Below are 11,262 nucleotides of genomic sequence, written 5' to 3'. Positions count from 1 at the left end.
AAAATCCTGCAGTGCCCGAAAGGTACCCCTGCTTAAGAAGGCACATGTGGAGGCCCGCCTAAAGTATGCCAATGATCACCTCAAAGATGTACAAAGTGATTGGGAGAAGGTTCTGTGGTCAGACGAGACCAAAATTGAACTATTTGGCCTAAACTCTACTCGTCATGTGTGGAGGAAGAAAAATGCTGCCTATGACCCCAGGAACACTGTGCCCACCGTCAAGCATGGAGGTGGAAGCATTATGTTTTGGGGGTGTTTCTCTGCCAAGGGCACAGGGCTACTTCACTGCATCAGTGGGAAGATGGATGGAGCCATGTACCGTGCAGTCCTGAGGGACAACCTCCTCCCCTCTGCCAGGAAGTTGAAAATGGGCTGTGGTTGGGTCTTCCACATGGATGTATTATAGAACTGGATAACGGACTGAAAATGGCGGCCCATTCATTTCTATGGAAGTTGCTCACCCAGCGCATACACCGAAAAAGTTCTCAGGCTTCCGGGTTACTTCCGCATATTGGGCCCATAGAGCATGCGCAGTAGTGTCACCTCCCATCATGCTTCACGTCACTGTGAACGAGCAATGCGCAGCCCAGTGACCTGATCCAGCGACGCGCGGTCACGACATTAATCTGCAGTATGAGAGCTGTACAAACTCAGATGATGATTTTCTACGGCACACGATCGAACCTCGATGTAAAGTAATGATATAATATACGTGGAAAAAGTTGTGTAGTAATTGTTAAAATGATGGTTTGTTTTAATCTGATGAATTTCTATATGGGATTCGTAATAGCCCAATATAAGTCAGTCTATATTGTATATTTGTATAATCCCGTGTCAAATTTTCACGATGACTTACAATTCCTACCTTTATTCATGAATAATTTCAGGCACGTCTTTTGTAATAAATGTTAGAAGTCCTTGTTAATGCATTATTTCATTGTGCTACCCATGCATATTCTCTTTATTTTTCTGCTATTCCCTGGATGACACCAAGATTATCAATTGCGTCTCTTAAAATGTTCCTTTCTTGTGTTTTGCCGGATTCCACTTCTATAATACATCCATGCTACCTACCAGCTGTTATTTTTCTGCCGTCGTAACTACAACCTAGAGCTAATTAGGATTTAGGTCACAATACGTTTAAAAACAGGAACTATCATGCATGTAATATCAAACATTAAGAATACAAATGTATTAAGTTACTCGATATCAGAAAAAAGAAACTTAACTTTAACTTAACTTTTACGAACAGCTTTCCCATCATATTGAAGTCAACAGCCGTCCTCCTCGCTCCCGACACAGCATGACCGCGCTTCGGCAGTGCATGTGCACAGCCGTGACGTCACCGGAGAAATAGAGACTTTTCTGTGGCTTTTATGGCCTTTTGAAAAATAATTGACGGATTAAATGTCCATGAATTAAAAATATTGAATAGAAAGATTAGTAATTAGCTGTGTTTAAAGCTGAAGACGTCCTGTCAACAGTTTTACAGCCGTGTCTTTTACCATTGTGGCCTATGGGAAAAATGCTTTTTGGGCCCCATGGGATTTTTTGTTGCAGTACCACGAGTGGCCACTGGGAAAAATCGGCGTGCCGCCATTATCCAGTCCGTTATCCAGTTCTATAATACATCCATGGCCTTCCAACATGACAACGACCCGAAGCATACAGCAAAGGCAACAAAGGAGTGGCTCAAGAAGAACCACATTAAGGTCATGGAGTGGCCCAGCCAGTCTCCGGACCTCAATCCAATCGAAAATCTATGGAGGGAGCTGAAGGTCCGAGTTGCCAAGCGACAGCCCACCAACCTTAATGATTTAGAGAGGATCTGCAAAGAAGAGTGGGCCAAAATTCCCCCTGATATGTGTGCTAACCTTGTGGTTAACTACAACAAACATCTGTCCGCTGTGCTTGCAAACAAAGGCTTTGCCACCAAGTATTAAGTGCTTTTGGCTAGAGGGATCAAATACTCATTTCCCTCAATGAAATACAAATCAATTAATATATATTCTTTAAAGTTATTTTCCGGATTTTCGTTTTGATATTCTGTCTCTCCATGTTAGAATACATCTACCATTAAAAGTATGGAATGATCATGTCTTTATTAGTAGGCAAACCAACAAAATCAGCAAGGGATCAAATACTTTTTAGTCTCACTGTACTTCTGCAGCAACCATATTTCAGCCCTTTTCAGCCATCTTCAGCAATCTTAAACACAATTCAGTTAAACCTTTCACCCTTTCAGCACCTTTAAACTCCAGTTTGGGCTTTAAATTCTTCAACTTGTCACTTCAGCTTCATAAATACTTCTTCAACAACCATTTTTAACCATCTTCAACCATCTTTCAGCATTTCAGTCCAATCATTCAGCATGAAAGCATTCACACGTGCTGTTGTGCTAATAATAGCTTTTTCTAGTTGTAACTTTGATACAGCAACTCCTCAACATACACAAACAGTATGGATGTACATGTGAATGATGTGTTTTATATCTAATATGAGATAAAAACACTGATACACTTACAACAACTTATTACTTATTCCTGATAGACACACCATTTGATCTCACACTCTTACCTGAACCTGGCTCTGTTTTACAAAAACAACATTTTATGTCCATGATGAGTCTGTCTGTCTGTACATGCGCACACACACACACAGACACACACACAAAACCAGGGTTATAATGTTAATGTGCATCCAGTCAGTTAGCTGGTCAGTAGCATCTTGGCTTTAATATGAACACATGCACATACATAACAGCAGCTTCTCTCATTCCAGTTCAAACAGAGGACAGTGGTACCGACCACTGCTAACGTTTCTTAGCTAGAAAAATGTTGGCTAACTCCTACCTACCAACATAAAGGGTGTGTCCCAAACCGCGCACTTCTATACTTCGAACACTACATTTAAGTGTTTAGTGCGCTGACACAGAAATTCAGTAAAAACTCAGTGCACTGAAAGTACCCAGATGCTGCCCTAAACTCGGCCAAAAATCTAATGCGAAACGATGGACACTACACGCACTAAACGGACACCATGTTGCTGACGTAGCGGAAGGAGAGGGACTTTCAACCAGTTTTTCAGAGCTGGCAGCCACCAACTCAGCGGTACCGATGCAGGCGGAGGCTATTTTCTACTGTTGTAAGTATGAAGATATTTGATCAAAATTCTAATATAAACTGCAGCTTCTTATCTCTTCTATCCCTGATGACAGTTATGGATCTGATCATTTGTTGAAGGCTGCAGTAGAGTTAGCAACATAAATGTTGGCAGTTTTATAGCCGATTTCGCGGATGTAGATGGGCTATAAGTGCTAAAAATTATTAATGCTATAGGTTCCGCATGTTTATTCATGATTGTTGAACCTCCAGATTAAGCACTGCGGGGTCTCTGGCGTAAACGAAATGGTCCTTGATCTGAAAACTGATTAGGAAACACCGCTGGTTAGAGAACCGTTCCGTTTCCATGGTAACGCTGACGAAGCCGTAGCTGATTGTACATCACTTTAAATAAACGTCTGCAAAGTACCCATAAAGTACATAATAATGTTTGCTTTTATATAACCTGCCATTCTGTGTTCAGCGTAGGTCACTGTGGCATCAAACTACCGAGCCAGCAGTGGCACTGAGGTATTCACCACCTGTGGGCTAGGACGCTGCTGTGGAGAAGAGGAGGCGGCAAGAGAGAAATGTTTTAATAAAAATTTTAAATAAAATGTTTTCTGCATCCCTGTTTTAGCGTCTTCATTACTGCATTTCATATTTTAAATGATGATTTCTAGTATAATCGGTTTCGTGTTGCCAGACGTGAACGGTATCAGTGTAAACACCAATAAAAACAGATGTATAATGTAACGTACTTTAATTCAGTACAAGAAGGCAGCTTTGCTCTGTGCGGAGAGCTCAGAGCCCGAGGTGGGGAAGGCAGGCGGGATCACACCATTTTAGAGAAAACAAGAATAATATTTTTCTTGTTAAAATAATATTTTTCAACCAAGCACAGTATGGTTTTTACACATTTCTAGTTTGTTAAAAAAGAACTAGAAATGTTAGGGGTGCTGGGATTCAGTTTAGGGGTTGTTATGTAGATAGATGAGCAAACCAGTTGGTTTAGGTGCTTTACGGTAAACAAGATGGTGTATGGGTCAGAATACAGGGAGGAGGCGGATGGAGTATCTTTATCTTGAACTGTGGGTCCAGCTCCGTTTATTTACAGTAGTTCAGCTCAGCAGTGTCATACCAGTCCTGCAACAACAAGCAGACATCAGTCAGTAACTGGACTCAATATTACAGGCTGTGTTACACAAGCATGATACACACAATACCCTCAAGCAGACCTGCACTAAACAGTAACATATAAACCAGCAGGTCTGAGGATAAACATCCCCCTGCCTGAAGAACCCCAAGCAGCTAACTGGTCCCCACATAATGTCAGCATTACTATTAAGGAGCGTCTCGCTGGCTGGACTAATCCAGATGGAGCGTTGGCGCCACCTGGTGGCCAGCGTGGGTATACGTCCACGGCAGCATGTGCCGCTCACGCTCTCCCGTCATGAACATGGCACCGTGTCTCCTTTCCTCCTAATGAAACCCTCACCTGCACCGTGGAAGAACACGGATATCTAGGCAGACTTATGGAAGTGTCTGCTGACTAACACCCATACATCCACCTAACAGAGACTCCGCCCTGTTACGGGTAAATGTCTGAGCTTAACTTCGCTCGTATCAGATAGAACTGAGCCAACAGGAAATCCTCACTTTCCTCATCGACTTAACACTCAGGATAATGAACCTGCTGACATAAACCTCTGTAGGACGTCTCACATAGGCAGAGGAGAACTTCTACAGCAGAACTCGTCTGCTTCACTCGTGGCTAAAACCGGAACGAACCCCAACTCTACTACGTCACTTCCCTCCCACCGTCACAGAGGCTCAGTCCTACACACCCACAACCCAGTCTTTACTACAGGGGCTTCAGCCCCCACAATGGGCTAGAAACGCCTCTGGTGTACACGCCATAGACTTTGCTGTAATGAAAGGAGCTTTAAAACTTAAATGCTTAAATTCCTTTACACAGAGATTCCTTCTGGTTCTGCATTCCCAGGGCAGTTTTCCAAAAAATGGGAGGTACTGACTTTGTACTACGATGTGACGATGATGTACGCAAACTACCTGCAAATGATCAGATTTCCACCAGCAAGTTCTCCTCTACTGGAAGCTATTTTTCTGCCATCATGTTACACCACACAATACACCCCTTTGGAACAACCGATGCATCCTATGGAATAGAAAATCAATGTTCTTAAGAACTCGGATGGAAAGGGAATCTGGTCTATCACCCACCTAATGGACGATACAGGTGAACTATTAAATGATCCAGATTCCTGTAATTAACTGAAATTTCACTGCACAATTCAAGAGTATAATAAAGTTAAAAGCAGTTCCCATTACTGTGAGAAGAATGATCCAACAAACCAGGGAGTGTTCTGATATTCCAGTAGAACTGAAGCCGCTCTGGATCAGCGGCGACACTTGAACAGTTTGACTTCAATAACAGATTCATTGGAAACGGCTTAACAGCCACTATTACCCTTTCCACTTAAAAAGAAAGGACGTTCTTAAGGACGATGATACAGAAACATCAGGAAAAGAAGGAAAAGATATTTGTCTCATCCACTTCTACCTACAACTAAAAAAGTGTCTTTAAAATCCTAAATGGAATATTCCCATCACACAACTTCCTACATGAGAAATTTAACTTGGAGAACAACTCATGTGGATTCTGTGAGACAGAAACGGAAACAACAGAACTTATTTTTCTACTGCAAACAAGCGTATGAATCTCGGACGTCTTTCAAAGTGGCTTCACTCAGAAAATATCCCAGCACCCCTCTGAATATGTGCTGAGTCACTGCTAGAACATTAAAGGAGAAGAAGTTGGAATTTCTTGGGAATAACTTGATCTGCTGGCCAAACATTTTATTGATAGATGTAAATCTGCCAGAACTAAACCCACTTTAATGGTTGGAAGAATGAAGTGAAAATCTTCTCAGAATGTCTTTGTAGAAAATGAAAAGAAGCCAAAGACTTCTTTCCTGGATGGACTTGTTCATGTTACTAGGCTGAGACCCACCTGCTGTTTGTTCTTATTCCCCTTTCTGTTCTCCTTTATGTTATTCCTCTGAGTTCAAGAGCCGCCTTAACACATAGAACACTTTGTAGAACGTTTGTAGACATGTTGTAAAGCAATAAAGCTTTATTAAAAGCAGCTTGTTTTCTGCTTCCAGACAGTAAAGCATGTTGGAAAGAAGGTGAGAACGATGTTCTGTGCAGAACAACTCATGAAATGAACATAGAAGGAAGAACATCGTTACTTGGTTTGAACCAGAGAAAAAAATGATGCACTTTTGTCCATCTTTATATTTTAGGAGGAAAATTCCACATCCATAAAAGTACATTTCACAATCCAACAGCAGCATTTAAGCTGTTTCTGATTGAAGCTGATTTTTACTTTAAGTCTCTAAAACTGATTTCTAATCAGAAATGCAGATCAATAATTAATATTCATTCACAGCTTTTCAGCCAATAAACTCTCACAAATACTATTATTATATATAGAATATTATGAAGTCTGTCACACCAGTTTTTCTTTCATTTCTATTTCTATTTGTTTACTTTCTATATTTTATTTTCTACTTTATTTTTCCTCTTCCTTCCGTTTCTTTCTTCATGTGCATCTTGTACAAACTGGACTGGATTTACTTTCACTGTCTGTTTATTGTTTGTCAGGTTTGAATAAAGCATAAAAACAGTGAAGACACAAAGCCAATAATGTGAGACAGGTCCAGTTTCTCTGAACATCTGATGACGTTCAGCTTTAGTTTCACAGCAGTTCTCTCAGAGTTTCTATCATACGTGTTGTTTTCTGCAGCCTGTCAGGATGTCTGATCACAGAGGAAGGCTGTGCTTCTCTGGCCTCAGCTCTGACCTCCAACCCCTCCCATCTGAGAGAGCTGGACCTGAGATACAACCATCCAGGAGACTCAGGAGTGAAGCTGCTGATGGCTGCACTGAAGGATCCACACAGACTCAGGTATGGAGAGGCTGCTGCAGCCACACAATGTCTGATAGAGGAGGAAGATCTGCAGACATTTTCTCTGTCCTTCACTCAGTCCTGCTTCATGCTGGATATGAGTGTTATATGAACCATCACACATGTAGGAGCCTTTTTCCTTTGCTCACAGCAGATATGTGAGTAGGAGAGTCTCCAAGGAGAACAGCTGCAGGAACAACAGTGATAACTGTCTGTTGCTCAGAGTTTTTTCAGTCTGGAAACATCTCTGCAGGTTAAAGGGACATTCTGTCATAGAAACATCTTTTCTGTCCTCTGACCCTGGATCAGACACAGAGATGCTCCAGGAAATGTTAGCTTAGCTTAGCTTAGCACAGATATTTATAAAAGCGTGTGAACAGTCATGTTCTTGTAAAGTTCTCTTTAGAAATCAGTCCATGTGGAAATGTGCACGTGTTGATCAGACCTGTATTCCTACCTCTGTATAGACACATTTAAACACATGATGGATGAAAAGCTTCCCATGAATGATGATGCTCAGTGATTCTCCCACTTACTGGAGGCTCCTGATGCTGAATCACAGCAACAGACCCACAACATGAATTTAGATGAGACACATATAGAGCAGGAAGTATTCTGGTCCCTGAAGACTCGTTCCCTCTAGATTCTTTCATTCATGTCGTCTTCTGTTGGTGCCGGTGCTCCGTGCAACGTCACACATGAGTGTCGTTGCAGTTTTTATCAGTTTCCTTCAATTAGCTGCACACAGCTGATCACAATGATGGAGACAGTCAGTGGAGCCCCTCCCCCTGATCTGATCTGAAAAGAGGAGTTAGACAGGAAAACACAAGTTCTTTACTTCTTCATGCTCCTGAAGTCTGGCTTAGTGTTTGATGATCTGGACTCATAATGAGGACATGAATGAAAATGACTGAGAGAGTCACTGGAGTTCTGTCCAGACTTTGTCACTTTACACTCAGTATTCACTCAGCAGTCACATGACTTAAATGTAGGTTGTTTTACCAGAAAATGCAGCGTCATGCTAAAGATTTCAGACCTGCCGGTGGACTGGATTCCTGTGGGACTGGATCAGGAGTCTTCCTGTATCAGTGCTGCTGATCAGTGGTGTAAATAGATGATAAGGACCTACTGGAGCCACTAGGAGGCGGAGTAGAGCCCTACTGTCCCGTAGGAATGGACTGATAACCACTGATAATGCTGCTTCAGTCATGTGATAACGGCTGGAGGAGGTGATGGAGATGCCAGTGTGTGTGTGTTGTGATGAAGATGATGATGTTACATCAGGTTTCCTGGTTAACGTGAAAGGACTCAGTATGTTCACAGCTGATGTTGAGGAAAGATGAGACAGACTTTCCTGAATCCTGTCACATCCTGTATTTCAGCAGCTGCAGCTCCATGTCTGACCACCAGAGGCAGTCTAACCTCTCCTCTTCACTCAGGACTTTAGAGCTTTGATGATCCCATGCTGCTGATTCAGTAATTACTAATTCAATCATCCATCAGATGATCAATCAGCTTCAATAACAGTGTAGATGTTGGAGTCAGTAGAAGCTGGTGATGTGGCTGCACTTCAAACTGGAAATGAATCAGCAGACTGGATCAGATGTGGAAGAAGTGTGGTGAGTTGATGCTGCTGATCCCTCTGATTTGTTCCTGCTTTAGAAAGAAATGTGTTTGTGTCCACACAGCAGCAGGATCTGCAGGAATAATGTGAGGGAACAAATCCTCAGTGTGATGATGAAGCAGCTGTTAGCGGTCAGTAGGAAACAAGCCGTCACAGCTCCAAACACACACATCATGGCCTCAAACAGAGTCTCTGACAGTCATTTAGCTTCATGTGCAGGAAAAGAACCACTTTAACATTTCCCAGCTGAGTCACAACAAAGAATCTGAGCCAATCTGCTCTGCAGAGGAGATTATTGTCAGAAGCTGATCAATAAGACTTCAGGGCAGAGAGAAGATGCAGCTCTTGGTTAGATCAGGAGTTTCTGCAGAGTTCTTCATCTGTGAAGAGATGAAAAGGAGAAGATGGTTGAAAGAAGAAACTGGGACTTCCACAAAGCAGTTTTGTTGGTGTGGGTGTGGACCAATCAGCTTCCTGATTCTGCTCCTTCTAGTCTGGAGATGCTCCAATCAGGTGGACGTGTCCAGATGTTGGACTGTTCCTTTCTCAGTGTAGAACAAAGTGTGTATGAGAGCCATGTAATGTCCATGTTAGCATGCTCTGACCCCCTCCTCCTTTCAGGGTGGTGCCTGCTGGAGAACCATGGTTGAGACCAGGAGGTCTGAGGAAGTGTAAGTGTGTTTTTCATTGGATTCATCACATTCAACCATCTTCACACTGTCCCATCACTCATTCATCAGTCAGCACCAAAGGGTCAATAGATCAATAACTGCAGCTGGATTGTGTTTGTTCTCTCCATCAGATTCCTGTCCACTCACCATCCACATGGACACAGTGAGCAGAAACCTCAAACTGTCTGACAACAACAGGAAGGTGACACTTGTGAAGGAGCTTCAGTCATATCCTGATCATCCAGACAGATTTTTCTGGCCTCAGCTGCTGTGTGAAAATGTTCTGACTGGTCGCTGCTACTGGGAGGTCGAGTGGAGAGGAGACGTTTTTATATCAGTGAGTTACAGAGAAATCAGAAGGAGAGGAGACAGAGACTGTTGGTTTGGATTTAATGAGCAGTCCTGGAGTCTGAGATGCTCTGATGATGCAGGTTACTCTGTCTTACACAATAACATAGAAACACGCATCTCCTCCTCCTCCTCCTCCTCCTCCTCCTCCTCCTCCTCCTCCTCTGTCTCTAACAGAGTAGCAGTGTATGTGGACTGTCCTGCTGGCTCTCTGTCCTTCTACAGAGTCTCCTCTGACTCACTGATCCACCTCCACACCTTCATCACCACATTCACTCATCCTCTCTATGCTGGATTTGGATTCTGGTCCTGGTCTGGTTCGTGTGTGTCTCTGTGTTGAGTGTAAAGAGTGTGATGGTAGCAGAGAAACTCTGACTGGTGAACAGATAGTTCAGTCTGTACATGTCTGTCTCTTTCACTCAGAAACATCTTTTCAGATTCATGGATTCAATCAGTTTGTGTGTGAAACTCTTCTAAATGATTCCTTGGAAACTTCTTCCTCTTCCAGTCCTTTAAAGATGGAAGCTGTGCTTCTTCCAGGATCCACATGTTTCCAGTCAAAGCTTCACACTGAATATCAGGATGTTGTGTTCACTTCATGTCAGCTGCAGTTAGTTCCACTTCATGATGCTGGAAATGAAAATCCTCCCAGTGTTTCACTCTTAGTTTGTTTGCTTCATTCTGTCTTTATTTGGACTTTCTCACATTTTCACATGTTGAATTAAAGATTCATTTTCACGTCACAAATTTCATGTTTTGCTTCATTTTTCACCACAAATGTTTGACTTTCTACTTGAAATGTAGAATTTAAAGAATTTTCATTAAAACTTTCACGTATAAATTTTATCTTTATTTTCAATCAGATTATTTTAAACTTTTTGTGTGAAAATATTTGTTTAATGAAAAATAAATATAATGGAATTTCTCTTATTTTAATTGATGTGGTTTTGATATTTTATCTCAAATTTCATTGTATTTTTTAGTCTTTGTTTTTATTTTATTTTATTCTAGTAACTCATTGGAATTTTATTTTAGAAGTTTTAATGTTTTCCATCATGTTTCATTATTGTTGTTTCGTTTAATAAATTATTTAAAAAGTCTGTTTCACTCATCTTCAGTCTTTTTCTTTATGATGATGATGCTGATGAAGAATAAGATAAATAAACCAGATTGTTTAGTTTTTATAATAAAGAACAAATATAAAGCTGTTCTAACTTTATCAAATGTAGAACAATGGAAGCAGAAGTAAAATATAAGAAGAATAAAAATAAATGAAGCACCATAATGAGAACATGCTAGAACAATTATTATTGTAAAATATCAGAGGAAAATAGAAGCAAAGTAAAAGAGATTAGAAAAATATTATATGGTTTTATTAACTATGGGTCTAAGGAAACATCATTTTCTGATTATTTTACTGAAAATGGTAAAAAAAAAAAAAAAAAAACGAGCAACATAAACACAAGCAGCAGCTTTAATGAGTTCTTTGTTGGACCAAAGCTGCAGAGAAATGAATGAAAGTGG

General features: G+C 41.2%; 1 protein-coding gene across 1 annotated transcript in view; it reads left to right on the top strand.

The window, feature by feature from the left end:
• Positions 1-10,054, top strand: part of LOC121648707 (NLR family CARD domain-containing protein 3-like) — a gene marked incomplete at its 3' end in the record, with an annotated part of 98,602 nt that extends 88,548 nt beyond the window's left edge. Inside the window, 2 exon segments of the mRNA XM_041998988.1 lie at positions 9,341-9,390; positions 9,522-10,054. Of these exon segments, the coding sequence (XP_041854922.1) occupies positions 9,341-9,390; positions 9,522-10,054 (583 nt within the window).
• Between the last annotated feature and the right edge of the window lie 1,208 nt (positions 10,055-11,262).

Source organism: Melanotaenia boesemani, chromosome 2 (genome assembly GCF_017639745.1).
Source record: "Melanotaenia boesemani isolate fMelBoe1 chromosome 2, fMelBoe1.pri, whole genome shotgun sequence".
NCBI lineage: Eukaryota > Metazoa > Chordata > Actinopteri > Atheriniformes > Melanotaeniidae > Melanotaenia > Melanotaenia boesemani.
Note: the sequence above shows the minus strand (reverse complement) of the source record. Positions and strands in the feature narration are given on the sequence as shown.